General features: G+C 39.8%; 1 protein-coding gene across 1 annotated transcript in view; it reads right to left on the bottom strand.

Moving 5' to 3' along the window:
• IPP (intracisternal A particle-promoted polypeptide) overlaps nt 1-10297 on the bottom strand; it is a 34036-nt gene extending 23739 nt beyond the window's left edge. Inside the window, exons 1-3 of the mRNA XM_052637376.1 lie at nt 10270-10297; nt 6777-7118; nt 4520-4951 (exon numbers count right to left, since the gene is read on the bottom strand). Of these exons, the coding sequence (XP_052493336.1) occupies nt 4520-4951; nt 6777-7068 (724 nt within the window). The 5' untranslated portion in view covers nt 7069-7118; nt 10270-10297. The remainder of the gene's footprint in view (nt 1-4519; nt 4952-6776; nt 7119-10269) is intronic.
• Between the last annotated feature and the right edge of the window lie 8271 nt (nt 10298-18568).

Here is an 18568-nt window from a genome sequence, read left to right as displayed (position 1 = left end):
CAGCTTCAACATCAGTCTTTCCAATGAATATTCAGGACTGATTTCCTACATTATAAGCTGATAAATACGAAAGACAAAAAGGTTTCCAATACAAGGATGAAGACCACCAAAGGAAACATTAGAAATATTCAGGAATTTCACAGAGGAAAAAATTTCCAAAATGAAGGAAAAATTGCTGCACACCACAGGGCATGACCAAAAAAAGGAAAAGGGTATATGATATAGTCTAAGGAAAAACGGCACACTTGAACACAAATCAAGAATAATGAAAGAGAATTCTTTAGCCATCTAAGCAGAAAACAAGTCATTGGAAAAAAAAAAAAAACACTCCTTACAAACTTACAGTGGAGGTGGAGGTGGGGAAATTCTCATAAATTAAGCATATTGCACCCACACAAATAGCTGTTAAATTTAAAAGGTAACAGAAATTCTCAGATATGAGGAAAAAAATCAGCAAATACAGTAATCATGAACCTTTCTTAGAAAAAAAAAATCTTGGTGATGAAATTTAACCAACCAAATCAAAAAAGAAAGCTCAGGGAATTCCCTGGCAGTCCAGTAGTTAGGATTCGGTGCTTTCACTGTGATGATCTGGGTTCAATCCCTTGTGGAGGAAGTAAGATCCTGCAAGCAGTGCTGCAGGGCCCCAAAATAAAAGAAAGTTCAGGAACAAAAAGACTACTGTTAAAAAACTGGTACAGAGCATTAAAACCACTTAAATATAGAATAAAAGCACAGAGCTAGGAGGATTTGAAAAGTATCTATATAAGGGCTATGTAGACCTTGAGGCAGCTAAGGAGAAAAATAACAATACTAACTACCTCATTTTTCATAGCTGAGAATCTAAACTTTAAAATTGAAACACAAAATGAAACTATGGTTTCACCTTTTAATGAAGCTCATCTTTTTGTTTTTATCATGTAAAAACTTTTTAGAATGAAATACTTCTTGGGATTAAATAAACATTTACCTAATTAGTTTATTCTTTGTTAACTTTTAGTGATATTTAGGTATATTTTTTGTATTATAAATAGTATGATAGAATGATTCTTATTCTTGTAAATTTTTTTTCTATCCATCCTTGCAACCATACACCCACCCATCATCCATCCTCCTATACAGAGACATCTAGAATGATGTTTAATGATGTTAATTATAACTGGCTATTACTGTATGGTGAACTTTGGGTGATCTGTTGTTTGCTTTTTTAATAATTTATTACCTAAAGTTTTTATAAGAGCATGTACCATTTTAAAAAGTAAAATCATTCTCTAAAATGCAAGAAAAAGATATGTTATCACATACTAATAATATTAAATTACCTGAATTATACACCATAGGGGAAAATCTACACATTTCACATAACACAATCTAACCATTTCAATGAAGTCTTTTGCTCCCTCACTGAATTTTGTGTTAGAGGTCTCATTAGTTTTCTGTATAAATTGTCCATCTTTTCTCTAAAAAGATCAGAGATAAAGTTTCAAAAATACTGCAAAATACTAAGGTTGCCTTTGGAAAATATCCTCCATTTATTTCTCCCTTACTTCCCTGCAGTTGTACTCCAGTGAAATGTCCTTAGGTGATAACTGTGGAAAATTCTGAGAGAGATGGGAATACCAGACCACCTGACCTGCCTCTTCAGAAATCTGTATGTAGGCCAGGAAGCAACAGTTAGAACTAGACATGGAACAACAGACTGGTTCCAAACAGGAAAAGGAGTACATCAAGGCTGTACATTGTCACCCTGGTTATTTAACTTATATGCAGAGTACATCATGAGAAACGCTGGACTGGAAGAAACACAAGCCGGAATCAAGATTGCTGGGAGAAATATCAATAACCTCAGATATGCAGATGACACCACCCTTATGGCAGAAAGTGAAGAGGAACTAAAAAGCCTCTTGATGAAAGTGAAAGAGGAGAGTGAAAAAGTTGGCTTAAAGCTCAACATTCAGAAAATGAAGATCATGGCATCTGGTCCCATCACTTCATGGGAAATAGATGGGGAAACAGTAGAAACAGTGTCAGACTTTATTTTTTTGGGCTCCAAAATCACTGCAGATGGTGATTGCAGCCATGAAATTAAAAGACGCTTACTCCTTGGAAGAAAAGTTATGACCAACCTAGACAGCATATTCAAAAGCAGAGACATTACTTTGCCAACTAAGGTCCGTCTAGTCAAGGCTATGGTTTTTCCTGTGGTCATGTATGGATGTGAGGGTTGGACTGTGAAGAAGGCTGAGTGCTGAAGAATTGACGCGTTTGAATTGTGGTGTTGGAGAAGACTCTTGAGAGTCCCTTGGACTGCAAGGAGATCCAACCAGTCCATTCTGAAGGAGATCAACCCTGCGATTTCTTTGGAAGGAATGATGCTAAAGCTGAAGCTCCAGTACTTTGGCCACCTCATGCGAAGAGCTGACTCACTGGAAAAGAGTCTGATGCTGGGAGGGATTGGTGGCAGGAGAAGAAGGGGACGACAGAGGATGAGATGGCTGTATGGCATCACTGACTCAATGGATGTGAATCTGAGTGAACTCCGGAGTTGGTAGTGGACAGGGAGGCCTGGCGTGCTGCGATTCATGGGGTCACAAAGAGTTGGACACGACTGAGCGACTGAACTGAACTGAACTGGGCAGTACAAGACTTTAATATTATGACACTAAAAAGCCACAGGAAAACATGCCCCTATTCCAGGGAACTTCCCTTCAGTACTTTGTATCTGCAGCACTTTGCAAAAGTCAACTCAACCGTGAAAGCCTTTGTCGCACTCCTAACTTCTCACATGATACACACAAAAAATGTGTCTGGATAATTTTTCTCTTGCTTTAGCATTTAAATATAGTCAGTCTTCATTTTTAGTGGATTCTTTACTTATGAATACATCTACTCACTAACATGAATTTTCAACCCAAATCAACACTCACAGCGCTTTCCTGGTGGTTCACAGACATGCCATACAGTGGCAAAAAATTTGAATCACCTAACATCCATGCTTCCAGGTGAGACCGAAAGAGGTGACATTTTGCCATCTTATTTCAGTTCTCACTATAAACAAGTGTCCTCTTCACATTCTATTTAGCATCATGGTTTTCACTTTGTATTTTCTGTTGTCCTTTTCACTGTTTAAAATAGTCCCTAAGCATCCTGCGAAAGTATGAAAGTCTAGTGTTTGTAAGTGCAAGAAGGCTGTGATGTGTCTTACAGAAGCCTAACAAGACTCTGATGCTGGGAGGGATTGGGGGCAGGAGGAGAAGGAGACGACAGAGGATGAGATGGCTGGATGGCATCACGGACTCGATGGACGTGAGTCTGAGTGAACTCCGGGAGATGGTGATGGACAGGGAGGCCTGGCGTGCTGCGATTCATGGGGTCGCAAAGAGTCAGACACGACTGAGCAACTGAACTGAACTGAACATGTGTTAGGCTTCACTCAGCCTTGAGTTATAGTTTTGTTGGGCATGAGTTTAATGAATCAACAGTATATATTAAATGAGGGGGTTCTGACAGACACACACACAAAAACAAGTTTACGTATTGATCAGGACAAAAATTTTGTGACCAGAGGCTTGTAAGAACTTACCTCATGCTTTTCTTAGAACAATGGCTCAGTATTTGCTGATCACTGTTCTTGGTAGATTTATAGAGGATAACCACCACAAATAGTAGTTGGTGAAAACTATTAGTAGTAGTAGTAGTAGTAGTCAGTGAGTAATGACTATATATATGAATAATGAGAATTGATGATATATACATTAATACAAGATATCACTGAGAAAAAATTACAAATTTCTGTTGACACTGTTAAGAGTAGAAAAACCTAAAAATCCACATTAAATATAATTATATCATATAATTACAACTTTAATGCTAATACTATAATTAATTCATAATAAAATATTTGTAATTCAGTCACATCCTAAATGACAAGAGTTAAAGCTTCAAATCTTGAAACTGGTCCAAAGTAGTTTTTAAAAATAAATTTAAATATTATTTTTCTAATATAAAGATAAAATTTATTTTATACTATGGTGAAAAGTGTTTTCAAAGTTTAGAACTTAAATATATTCAAAGGCTACATAGAAGCTGTATTATTATATCAATATTCAATTAATTTTATAATGAGAGGACTTATAGGATTTATGGAGTTTTGGTTTTGTGTTCAGCATATATAGTTTTCCTTAAATGTTTAGGTTTTGCTGAATTTTTCAAAGTGGCGAGAAGAAATCTTATGCTAAAATAATCAGTACTACTACCAAAAATAGCAGGAATATTTTAGCTCTGTCAATAATTTTATCTCCCTTGGTAGTTAACCTCAAGATAAAGATCTGATTAAAATAATGGGTAGAAATACTGAAATACTACTGTACCTACAAAATACAAAAGTTGTACCTTACATATAATAACCATTCAATAAATGTTTGCTATTGAAGTGAAAAACGAAAACACTATCACATTTCAAACAGAGGAAAGGTCATTGGATAAAACTGACTAATTAAACATGAAACAAAAAAATTACCTTCTATGTACTTTAAAAGTCTCTGAGAAGGTAATAAAGGGAATCGAATTGGGTCCAGCACTTCCACCACATGTTTTCTTCTCTTTCCCAGATCTTTCAGTATCCACTGCATTGCAGCTAAGAAGACCTGGTATTCATCCTCGATGCTAAGCTCTTCACTTCGCAAAATTTTGATCAGCTGATCTTTTGTAAGTGCCAGGAACTCTTCCCCACTATGCACCTCCAAGAAATGGACATGAATGTAGTTTTCTGTAAATTCCAGAAGATCATGGCACGCAATCTGCTCAGAGAACTGAAAGATCCCAATGCAGTTCAGTGGATCAATTTGTCCTTTCAGAAATTCACAGCAAAGATTAACGACTTCAGTCAACTGTAGCATGTCTGCTGCAACAATCAACTCCTGGACATTATTCACGCCTATGTTCACTATACCTAGGGAAGTAGGAAGACAAAATAACCAATAAAATAAAACAAACATTGACTTATATTCAAAAAGCATTATACTTGATTCCACTGATAGCTCAGGCTTTGTGGGAGTAGATGAATATTGAGTAAAAGGTAACAAAGAACTTGTAGAAAGGTGCAAAACCTAAATGATAGTAGTACTGCACATGCATGGAGCACTTAACAATGAACCAGGCACAGCATTAATTGCTCTATACATTCACTTAACCCTCCATATAACCCCATATAGTGGATTTCCCCCTTGTATTTATACTAAGAAAACAGAATTGGAAAGTTAAAGTAACTCAACCCTATGTCACACGGTTAAGTGAGATGCAAAGTAAGGAGTGACATCAAAGTCTATGCTTTTAACATAAGACTATACGCATCTAACAAACATTTGACTGAGGCACAGGAGTGAGTAAGACATGGGCCATATTCTTCATTACAATAAAGTGCCATATAAATGTTAATTTTTAATGTGAGGTATAACTAAGAGTCCATAATATATGAGAAATTTTAAACATTTAACATTTAAGTAACTATATATACCAATCTCCTTCCAGAGGGCTTCACTTTCATATACTTATATGATGACTTTGGGAAGAGATCAAATACTCAATTATATTTAGAAAGAAAAGGATATCCTACCTAATAAGGATAAACTCTCCATTCAATCTTTTTCTCTTTTTTTTGACCTAGCTGGGTCTTAGTTGCACCATAGGGAATCTTTGTTGCTGTGTGCAGGATCTAGTTCCCTGACCAGGGATTGAAACTGGGCCCCCTGCATTGGTTGACAGGATTCTTAACCAATGAACCACCAGGGAAGTCCCTCCATTCAATCTCATAATTTCCCTTTACCCCTTTTAAAACATTCAACTAAACTGAGTGTTTGTATTCTCAATTAGATTTATAAAGTCTGTTAAAGAAAAGCTTGCCCTTTCTGTATTTCCAAACACTAGGTGCCCCCAAAATTTATTATATATGAATGAATGGCCAAAGACACTATGGTGAGAGGGAGAATGTGGCTTCTTAAATGCAAATAGGGAATTTTCCAAAAATATAAGAAATGGAATTCACCATGGGAATAAACAGTAGTGGCTGCAGAGAAATCTAAGACTTAATTGAATGAAATCAGAGTTCATTACAAATTTGGAGAAGATAACATCATGGGTTGTGATGGAAGGTAACTGAAGGAATGGTATTGGATGAAGCCAAGGATTACTTAAGAGTAAGAAAAAGAATGCCCTACAACTTAATAAGTCTTTACAGGTTATTAAAAGCACTTTTACAGCAACAACAACAAAAAAACAAAATAATCAAAAAATGGTCAGAAGACCTAAATAGATATTTCTCCAAAGAAGACATACAGATGGCCAACAGGCACATGAAAAGATGTAAGGCAGAAAAGTATAGAAATGAAAATCAAACGTTTTCCCAGACACAGACATACACTATTTTTTTTCCAACTTGCCAGTAGTGTGGAGCCGTAACCCCTGATGCCTGGGAATTCCCTATATTAACACTTTAGTGTATCTCTTTCAAATCTATTTTTCCATATATATTTACACTACATATAATACTTAAATGGGCTTCCCTGGTGGCTCAGTGGTAAAGAATCTGCCTGCCAATACAGGAGTCACGGGTTCAATCCCTGGGTCAGGAAGATCCCCTGGAGAAGGAAATGGCAACCCACTCCAGTATTCTTGCCTGGGAAATCCCATGGATAGAGGCGCCTGGCAGGCTATAGTCCACAGGGTTACAAAAGTCAGACAAAACTTAGCAACTAAACAACAATATAATACTTACATACCTGTGTAAATGAAATCTAAAAGTATTTGAAAGATTCCAGCTTCAATTCCTAGAATCTGTACCGCATCTTTTGAGGACTCTTTCATTCCTCCAGTGAACAAAGCTGCAAAGTAAGGACTACTGGCAGCCAAAACCAGCCGATGGACTTTAAAAGTTTCCTTCCCAACTTGCAGCTCCACATCACAGAAATGCTCTCCATTCCTCATTTTATTGATCTGAGCCAAGATGAGTTGAGCATGTTTATCTAATGAAAAATGACTATCACCAGCCTTGGCACAGCCCTCATTAGCCATGATGATGATAGATCAATTAAAAGGACTGTTGCCCATAATCTGGTCCTACCCTGAAAAAAAGAAAGAGACCAAGCAACAAATTTTTGTGTTTAGCATGTCTTCTATTCATATACATATGAAACATTCCCTATCCTCAAGGAAATTAAGATCTATTTAGGGACATAAAAACATATGAAACTAGTAAGGACCAGACTGTGTGGTACTATTCCTAACAGGGTTTCAGACAAGGGAATGAATAATGCGGTCTTAAGTAAGTGGACAACGCCTCACAGCAGAAATGGAACCTGAACTGGATATTGAGTGCCAGTGTATTAAGGTATGAGGAGACGGTGAACTAAAGAAAATAAGGAAAGGCACAAAGGTAGAAGGATAGCCTTGTACACTGTGGTAAGGAAGCACACACGGCAGTCAAAATGAGCTTTCAAAAAGCAATTGTGGGGCTTCCCTGGTGGCTCAGTAGAAAAGAATCCGCCTGCCAATGCATGAAACATGAGTTTGACCCCTAGTCCGGGAAGGTCTACATGCAGAGAAGCAACTAAGCCCATGCACCACAACTACTGAGCCTGTGCTCTAGAGCCCAGGAATCACAATTACTGAGCCCAGATGCCCTAGGGCCCGTCCTCTGCAACAGAGAAGCCACCACAATGAGAAGCCCAAGGACCACAGCTACAGAGTAGCCCTGGCTCGCCACAACTAGAGAAAAGCCAGTGCGGCAATGAAGACCCAGCACAGCCAAAAAATAAATAAATGAGCAATTAAAAAAAAAAAAAAAAGAACTTAAGTGTTCCCTTTTTGTTTTTTTGAAAGCAACTGTGATCAGGCCAACTGTCTGCTTAAAATCTTTCAATGTGTTCACTTCCTTTAGCACAAAAAAGACCTTCAAATTTCACTTCTGTCTACCCATCCAATCCTACCTCCTATAATCCTCTTTGAATACTTTTAATACTCCAATAAAACCTAACAATTTGCAGTTCTCTAAAGACATCTCTTTCATGACACTTTTCCCCACCTTTTCTGTCTGGATCTTTGTTATAACTCAAGACTGTTCAAACTTAATATCCTCCAGGAAATCTTCCCTGTTCCTCTCTCCTCTGGGTTTGGTGCTCACCCTAACCATACCTATTTTACAGCCCATTATCACAATCTGGGGGCTTCCCTGGTGGCTTAGTGGTAAAGAATCTACCTCTAGGAGATGCAGGTTTGATCCCTGGGTCAAGAAGATCCCCTGGAGAAGGAAACGGCAACCCACTCCAGTTTGCCTGGAAAATCCCATGAACAGAGCCTGGCAGGCCATGGGGTTGCAAGAGAGTTAGACACAACTTAGCGACTAAACAACAATCACACTCTTCCTTGTCACCCTACTCCCTATGAACACACACACTCTGAAAGTTCCCTGAGAGACAATCCTTTTGGAACTATCTTTCATAGCTGTAGCACAGTGTCTAACATATATTGTTTTCAAATGATTGTGAAATAAATGGGCACTAAGAAATAACAATAATAGCTTAGATTCTGTTTAATTCTGACAACTTTTTCACACATTATGGCAATTGTAATTCTCACAATAATTAAGAGGCTGGAAGAAAAGATATTGTTATTCGAAATAAGGGAAGGAAACTGAAGCTCAGTTTCCCAAGGACACAGTGTTAGTACAATGACAGTCCTAGTATTTAAACCCAGGTCTGACTCTAAATCCTGGGTTTTTCCCATCATATCATGTGCACAGAAAGAGCTTTGAAACCCAACCAAATAAGTTTGAACATGAAACTTTATAGGTTTATTAAGAATAAACATGACAATAGTCATGTTTCAGACTTGTTTTTTGAGCTCTCTGGAGGAAGTGCTAAGAGGTAGCAAAGTCTTAGAAAAGAGACTTCCAGCTTCAACAATGAGAATCAAAAGGATAAATCCAAGTTACTTTTTGAAAAAAGAAACCATGAGATCCAGTCATATAAGAGATATCGAGATGAAGCACAAGAGAAATCTAAGATGACAAAGGCATTTAGGTATCAAGGAAAATTAGTCGACTAACAGAAATGGTGGGAGTGGTTAAGTTTTCAGCATTCAGTAAAAATTATCAAAGTAAAAATAACTAAGCTGATTATTATGATTACTTAGGAATTAACTTATTGAGAAACTTGACTGAAAAGTTCCAAGGTAGCTGCTAAAACTTCACATCAGCACCAACATAAATGTCAACATATCACATTTAACTTACATAGAAAAAGTGTATTTCTCTCTAGATAGAAATTTGATCTGCAGATATTATTAAACATGGCACGGCAGTCAGGCTTTTTCTGTTTTAGATTTCTTCCTGTCAGCAGATTCTGGACTCAGCGATTTGTTTAATTACAAGGTACCTCCTCTGTCCCCAACTTCAGGGCATCAAGCATAGCTTGAGATAAAACGGTACCTCCTGGTACAAAAAAGTGACTGAATATCCATCTACTCTGGCAACGGACAGCAGAAATCCTCCTTCACTTCTAACTACTACGCTTCTTAGTAACTGCTGATACTATCCCACTGCCAGTGGAGTACTTCATTCCAAAAGGAGGTACATGGTGTCACCCCATTTCCAAAAGGAAAGAGCTTAATTCAGGGCCATTGCATGTAAGGGATGCGCCTCAACAGACACAAATTTCAAAGGTGGATTATTAAGGAAACGGTGGAGACGCTCAGAGGAAGCAAAGAGAATCTATGTTTAGTGGCCTCAAAGTCACTGCCTGGAGCATCTGGAAGCTGCTTCACTCAGCAAAGGGTGTCAGAAAGAATCCCAGGACGAGAGCGTCCAAAAAAAAAAAAAAAAAAAAGAGGCTCTTTGTGCTTGATTTGGAGGCTGAACCCGGAGAGCTACTCCTAGGATGCCGCGCCACTAAAGGCAGATAAACGATCTAGCGCTACCTAAACGGCCGGGAAGGCATCTCAGATGGGTCTGGCGAGAGCAGAAGGTCTGACGACATCAGACCGGCCTGCGCTCGGCCTCGGATTCCCCAGTGGGGGCGGGGAGACGAGAAGCAGGTGGAGACCGGACTAGACGACGCTCCGGTGAGGGCGAAAACACTTCGATTAGTAGAGGCATGCCTGAACGGCCAGGAGGAAGCCAGTTCCAGAGGCTCCTCGCACGCTCCTCCACAAAGACAGAGGCGAGGAGGAAACTCCCAACCCAGTCACAGATGCCCCCAGGACGCGGGCCCTCCTTACCCGCCGCTTCCCCTTCCCGCCGGCGCCCGCTCAGGCTCTGCGCGCGCAGCCGCGATCTGCTGGCGCGCAGAGTGGGCGGGGAAAACCGGGCGGGGTGACTAGGCAGTGCGGTCCGCGGCCGGGTGCTGGAGGCGAGGCCGGGTCTGGGGAGCGGGCCTGTCCGCTTCGCGGGCCAGGCGCGTCTGCGCGTGCGCACTGCTCTTCAGCGCGGGGAGCGGCGCCTCCTGGTGCTACTTTGCTGCGGCGCTCGGCTGGTGCTTGACTACTCGCGGAGAACGGTCCAGCGGCCAGCCTAACCTCCTGCCTGTGGAGGCTGGCGGGCTCGCCCTTTCCACGCCGCCTACCCTTTTTCGATTCTTGTGGCCTCCCAGACAGAGAGCGATCATCCGTGCTAATGAGAGTCGGAACCTAGTCTCCTCACACAGCCTCTGACGCTGCTCCCAGAGAGTCCACAACCGTCTAGATGTGGCTAAGACGGTTAAGAACCTGCCAGCAATGAGGGAGACCTGGGTTCTATCCCCGGGTTGTGGAAGATCCCCTGGAGAAGGGAGTGGCTACCTACTCCAGACGGACCTGGTGCAGGCCATGGGGTCGCAAAGAAACGGACACGATTGAGCGACGAACACTTTCTCTTCACATAAAGAAAGGGCTTAGAGTTTGCACCTCCAGGCCTATCCATCCCTCCAAAACTGTTGAGTATCCCGCAGAGAGAACTTTCAGAGTAGAAGTCAATGTTACCCACACCCAAGACTTGGATAAAGTCATTTCTGCAGTGAAAGGAATTACAAGTTTTCTAGCAGTTTCCTTTTCTGCTAGGTACAATGTTTTCCTCATTTTTTGTTATGTATTTATTTGTAAGAATCTTTCTTACAAATTCTGTGGCCCTGTTATTTAAGTTTGCAACAAATTATTTTCCTCAGGGAGGTTTACAAAGCAGCATACTTCTCATTTGCAGGTGGGTCTCGGAAGAGGAGAACTATGGAATCTTTTCAAAATGACACACACACGCACACACACACACGCAACAGCCCCACATACTCCGCACTCCTCACTCACTACCCGACACTTCTCAATTCCTTGCCATTCACTCAGATCATTTTCTGAGTCTCTGCACTGTGAGTGGATGTCTACTTTGACTGAAGGGATAACTTAAACGTCCAGTTATTGAAACTGTTGAAACTCATAATGTGGCACATTTTTAAATGGCTTTCAAACCTTTTGACCCCAGCCCACAGCGAACAAAAACATTCTACAACAAATCCGATAACCACATGCATACCACATCAATAGATAAAACAAAAATTTCACAAAACTCGTGTTGGAGAGGGGGAAATTCCCCCCTCTTTGCATCTTGATTTCTTGTGGCTGGACTGGTAATAAAATGACACAAGACAAAACTTAACAGGAGAAAAAGAAACAATTTTAATTGTTCACAAGGACGGCTCATAGAAAGGGGCCTAAGGAAAAAAAAAAGAGAGAGGGGCCTAAGAAGTGGCTAAAGCAGATAGCTTTTATAATTTTAAACAAAAAATTTGTGAGGAATTGACAGGACAAAGAAACTAGGTTATGGGAGTTCAATTAGCAAAAAATCTAAACAGAGTTTGGGCTTGGGGTAGTAAATTAGAGGAAGTAACAGAGTTTGTTTATACAGGCTTGCTGGTCTGAATTCCCTATCTCTGGAGATAAGAGTGTCCTTCTAGCTCCAGATGCAGGGAGTGCACCTGTCACATGAGAGATTTATTTCCTGCTTTCAGGGAGATAGAAAGAAGGGTCAGAGTGTCCCTCTTGTGCTGGCCATCTCTTAAGCTACTTTACTTCAAAATAATCAATGTGCCAATGAGGTACATTTGCATGCAGCTACCCAGGGCCCCAACACATAACTATACTTACTACCAACAATGCACTAAATTTCTATTCCTTCTTTTTTATTTCATTACAAAGAAAAAAAAAAGATGCTGAAAGGGAATTGCTGTCAGGAAAAATTGTCAAAGATGGAAATGAACAAAAGACACTTTCCAATGTAAGCCTGGGCATTGAGCATTTTCTAAGTAGATACTGGAATGATTCAAATCCATAGGGCTGTCTTTCTGTCAACTAAAATAGTTTACAAGAAAACTTATAGTATTTAAAATAATTCTTGTCCACCTTGAAGAAAAGATACTCCCAAGCATTATATTTTATTGACCTATAGGATAGTAAACCACTTTTGCCTCTGTTAGTGAATTCATTTTAATATTCTTGTTTCTTTGCAGATTCATACAACATTCCTGTAACATCTTACTGGCTCCCTCTTTAATTAATGAGGCAAATAGCATGTTTTTCCTTTTATTTTATATTTTTGTGAAAATCATTATTTTACCTTTCAGGAAATTATACCTCAGCACCACTAAAATTAATTCCACAGTTTACTACAGTATTGCAATGTACTGAATCACAAGATGGAATCAAAATTTCCAGGAGAAATACCAATAACTTCAGATATGCAGATGATACCACCCTTATGGCAGAAAGCAAAGAGGAACTAAAGAGCCTCTTGATGAAGGTGAAAGAGGAGAGTGAAAAAGCTGGCTTAAAATTTGACATTAAGAAAACTAAGGTCATGACATCTGTTCCCATCACCTCATGGCAAACAGATGGGAAAAAAATGGAAATAGTGACAAACTATTTCTTGGGCTCAAAAATCACTGCAGATGGTGACTGAACTCATGAAATTAAAAGAAACTTACTCCTTGGAAGAAAAGCCATGACAAACCTAGACAGCACATTAAAAAGCAAAGACATCACTTTGCTGACAAAGGTCTGTATAGTCAAAGTCATAGTTTTTCCAGTAGTCATGTACAGATGTGAGAGTTGGACCATAAAGAAGGTTGACCCCTGAAGAATTAATGCTTTTGTACTGTGGTGCTGGAGAAGACTGTTGAGAGTCCCTTGGACCGCAAGGAGATCAAACCAGTCAATCCTAAAGGAAATCAATTTGAACATTCACTGTAAAGAATGATGCTGAAGCTGAAGCTCCAGCATTTTAGCCACCTGATGCGAAGAGCCAACTCATTGGAAAAGACTCTGATGCTGGGAAAGATTGAAAGCAGAAGAAGGAGGCAACAGAGGATGAGATGGTTAGATGGCCTCACCAACTCAATGGACATGAGTTTGAACAAAACCAGGGAGATGGTGAAGGACAGGGAAGCCTGGTGTGCTGCAGTCCATGGGGTCATGAAGATTTGGATATGACTAAGAGACTGAACAACAACAACAACAACAACAACAACTATTGTATTGCACCCGGAAATTTGAAAACTGGTGCTTTAGAGCATATACCTGGAAGCAGAATTGCTGGAACATAGGATATGTAGGATACGTGCATCTTCAATTTCAGTAGAAAATATTTCTTTTTCAAACTCTTTTTTCCAATTTACATTTCCACCAGCAGTGAATGAGAGTTCCCTGGCTCCACATCCTTGCCAATGCATAATATCATCAGATGTTTCAGTTTTGTATAACCTGATGAGTGCAAAATTTTTATTTTTGTTATAGTATACATCATCTGATTATTGAGATTCGGCAGTAAAAAGATGTTTATAAGCTGCCAGGGGACGCTAGTGGTTAAAGAACTGCCTCTCAATGCAGGAGACATAAGAGACACAGGTTCTATTCTTGGGTGGGGAAGCTCCCCTGGAGGAGGGCACGGTAATTCTCTTGCCTGGAGAATCCCATGGACAGAGGAGCCTGGTGGGCTACTGTCCATGGGGTCAAAAAGAGTCGATATATATAACTGAAGCGACTTAGCATGCATGTATGGACTGAATTTGTCCCTGCAGAACTCATATGTTGAAGTCCTAACTCCCAATGTGATGGTATTTGGAGAAGCACCTCAGATTAGGTGTTAATTTGGATTAGATGAGGTCATGAGGATGGGGTCCTGATAAAGGGATTAGTGCCCTTATAAGAAGAGATACCAGTGGGTGCTTGCTCTCCTTCATCCCACCCACACATGCACATGATAGAAAGCCATGTGACTATTTAGTGAGAAGGTGGCTAACCAGCCCTGATTTGCACAAAGAAGCAGTTGTAAGAGTCTCTGGGGGAACCTCTGGACCCAGAGATGGAACCCACATCTCATGCATCTCCTGCATTGGCAGGCAGATACTTTATCACTAGCACCACCTGGGAAGCCCATGGATTGGGATAAGGACCCAATTTTTTCCCCATATGTATAACCAGTTATCACATTATTTGTTGAATATTTCATATTTCCTCACTAATCTTAAATACTAGTTCTCTACCATATTACGTTTCCCTTGTGGCTGGAATCAATTCTCTATTCAGTTCCATTGGTCTATTCATATATGCCCTACTGCTTTAATTACTATAGTTTTGTAAGTCTTGATTTCTGGTAGAAGAAGTTTTCCCATCTTGTTCTTCAGTGGTGTCTTGGCTATTCCTGGTTCTTCCAAATAGATTTTAGAACCAGCCTGTCAAGTTTCATTTCCACCAGCAGTGAATGAGGGTTCCCTGGCTCCACATCCTTGCCAATGCATAATATCATCAAATGTTTCAATTTCGTATAACCTGATGAGTGCAAAATTATTATTTTTGTTATAGTATACATCATCTGATTATTGAGATTTGGTATTTCAGCATTTCAATAAGCCTATAGGACAATTTGGAGAGAATTAACATCTTTATAATATTGTATATTTTTATCCATTAATAAAATTAAATTTTAGAAACATTTATAGTTTTGTAATTGTATTCAAAAGGATCTTATATGTCTTTTATTGAATTTACTCCTGAGTACTTTTTCTTTGTACTACTGTAAATTATATGTTTTTAGAAAATATTTATCTATTTATGTGGCTGTGCTGGATCTTAGTTGGCAGAGGGGACATTTGATCTTTAAAGTTGCAGCATGCAAACTCTTTTTTAAAATTTTTATTTCTCTAGTTAGTTAGTTACTTTGGGCTGACTGGGGCTTCATTACTGTGAGTGGGCTTTCTCTAGTTGTGGCAAGTGGGAGCTGCTCTTTTAGTTGCAGTGCTCAGGCTTCTCATTGCTGTGACTTCTCTTGCTATGGAACACAGGTTATGGGGCTAACTCAGATTTCTCTCCCATCTACAAATTAGGCTACTTCATTGCCTAACTCCCAGGGGTACCATGCATGCTTACATTATAAGCCATACTTAGAAATTTATAGCTTTTAACCTATATTTTAAAAGAATAAAACCTGAAAAGCCAGGAATGAAGCAACTGAAAAACTTAAGAAATTGATAAAAAAAGAAAATAGAATAAATTCAATGAAAGCTTAAAAAAAGAAATAATAAAATTTTTAAAAATTGGTGCAGTAGGAAACAAAGATCTAGTGAAGAGGATGTGAAATTCGCAGTTTATGTCTGACTCTTTGCGATCCCATGCACTGTAGCCTGCCCAGCTCCTCTGTCCATGGAATTCTCCAAGCAAGAGTACTGGAGTGGGTTGCCAGTTCCTTCTCCAGGGGATCTTCCCGACCCAGGGATTAAACCTGGGTCTCCTGCATTGCAGGCAGATTCTTTACCAACTGAGCCACTAAGCAAGGCCCTAGTGAAGAGGATAAACCAAACCAAAAGTTAGGTCTTTTAAAATAAAAAGATTCATATATGTGTGGCAAGATGTATCAAGAAAAAAGGAGGATGCCATAAATAAATAGTATAAAACTTTAAAAAGGAGTGATAACTATGTACATATATACATGAAAGTGAAATTGCTTAGTTGTGTCCTACTCTTTGGGACCCCATGGACTGTAGCCTACCAGGCATCTCTGTCCATAGGATTTTCCAGGCAAGAGTAATGGAGTGGGTTGTCATTTCCTTCTCGAGGGGATCTTCCTGACCCGGGGATCAAACCTGGGTCTCCTGCATTGCCTGCAGTGGCTTTACTTCTGCCTGCAGAGGCTTTAACCTCAGATAAGGCTTTACCTTTATCTAAGCCACCAGGGAAGCTCTCTATATACACATAGTTATATATATTTATATTATATAATAAATATATGTATATATGTATGTGTGTGTGTGTGTGTGTGTGTGTGTGTGTATATATATATATATATACCATCATTACCCCTACCATAGTTTGGCCTGAGGCATAACAACAGGGAGGGAACACAACCCTGCCCATCAACATAAAATTAGATTAAAGATTTACTGAGCATGGCCCCGGCCATCAGAACAAGACCCAGTTTCTCCCACAGTCAGTCTTTCCCATCAGGAAGCATCAATAAGCCTCTTATCCTTATTCATCAGAAGGCAGACACAATGAAAACCACAATCACAGAAAATTAACCAGCTGATCAAATGGATCACAGTCTTGTCTAACTCAAAGAAACTATGAGCCATGTCGTGTAGGGCCACACAAGATGGACAGGTCATGGTGGAGAGTTCTGACAAAACATGGTCCACGGGAAAAGGGAATGGCAAACCACTTCAGTATTCTTGCCTTGAGAACCCCATGAACAGTATGAAAAGGCAAAAAGTATGACAGTGAAAGATGAACTCCCCAGGTTGATAGGTGCCCAATATGCTACTGAAGAAGAGTGGAGAAATAGCTCCAGAAACACAGAAGAGACGGAGCCAGAGTGAAAACAACGCCCACTTGTGGATGTGACTGGTGATGGAAGTAAAGTCCAATGCTGCAAAGAACAATATTGCATAGGAACCTGAAATGTTAGGTCCATGAATCAAGGTAAATTGGAAGTGGTCAAACAGGAGATGCAAGAGTGAACATCAGCATTTTAGGAATCAGTGAACTAAAATGAACCAGAATGGGTGAATTTAATTCAGATGACCATTATATCTACTACTGTGGGCAAGAATCCCTCAAAAGAAATGAAGTAGCCCTCATAGTCAACAAAGGAGTCCAAAATGGAGTACTTGGGTCCAACCTCAAAAATGACAGAATGGTCTCAGCTCATTTCCATGACAAATCATTTCAATATCACAGTAACCCAAGTCTATACCCCAAGCACTCATGCTGAAGAAGCTGAAGTTCAATGGTTCTATGAAGACCTACAAAATCTCCTACAACTAACACCCAAAAAATATGTTCTTTTCGTCATAGAGGACTGAAATGCAAAAGTAGGAAGTCAAGAGACACTTGGGGTAACAGAAAAGTTTGGCCTTGGAGTACAAAATGAAGCAGGGGAAAGGCTAACAAAATTTTGCCAAGAGAACACACTGGTCATAGCAAACACCCTCTTCCAACAACACGAGACAACTCTGCACATGGACATCACCAGATGGTCAATACCAAAAGCAGATTGATTGTATTCTTTGCAGCCAAAGATGAAGAAACTCTATAAAGTCAACAAAAACAAGACCAGGAGCTGACTGTGGCTCAAATCATGAACTCCTTATTGCCAAATTCAGACTTAAATTGATGAAAGTAGGGAAAACCACTAGACCATTCAGGTATGACCTAAATCAAATCCCTTACAATTATACAGTGAAAGTGAGAAATAGATTCAAGGGATTAGATCTGATAGACAGAGTGCCTGAAGAACTGTGGACAGAGATTCTTGACATTGTACAGGAGGCAGGGATCAAGACCATCTCCAAGAAGAAATGCAAAAAGGCAAAATGGTTGTCTAAGGAGGCCTTACAAATAGCTGAGAAAAGGAGAGAAGTGAAAGGCAAAGGAGAAAAGGAAAGACATACCCAACTGAATGCAGAGTTCCAAAGAATTGAAAGGAGAGCCTTCCTCAGTGATCAGTGCAAAGAAATAGAGGAAAACAATAGAATGGAAAAGACTAGAGATCTCTTCAAGAAAATTAGAGATACCAAGGGAACACTTCATGCAAAGATGGGCTCAATAAAGGACAGAAATGATATGGACCTAACAGAAGCAGAAAATATTAAGAAGAGGTGGCAAGAATACACAGAAGAACTGTACAAAAAAGATCTTTATGACCCAGATAATCACGATGGTGTGATCTCTCACCTAGTGCCAAATATCCTGAAAGCAAAGCCAAGTGGTCCTTAGGAAGCATCACTATGAACAAAGCTAGTGGAGGTGATGGAATTCCAGTTGAGCTGTTTCAAATCCTGAAAGATGATGCTGTGAAAGTGCTGCACTCAATCTGCCAGCAAGTTTGGAAAACTCAGCAGTGGCCACAGGACTGGAAAAGGTCAGTGTTCATTCTGATCCCAAAGAAAGCAAATGCCAAAGAATGCTCAAACTACTGCACAATTGCACCCATCTCACACACTAGCAAAGTAATGCTCGAAATTCTCCAAGCCAGACTTCAAAAGTACGTGAACCATGAACTCCC

This window comes from Budorcas taxicolor, chromosome 3 (assembly GCF_023091745.1).
Source record: "Budorcas taxicolor isolate Tak-1 chromosome 3, Takin1.1, whole genome shotgun sequence".
In the NCBI taxonomy this organism is placed as follows: domain Eukaryota; kingdom Metazoa; phylum Chordata; class Mammalia; order Artiodactyla; family Bovidae; genus Budorcas; species Budorcas taxicolor.
This window is presented reverse-complemented; position numbering and strand designations above follow the sequence as displayed.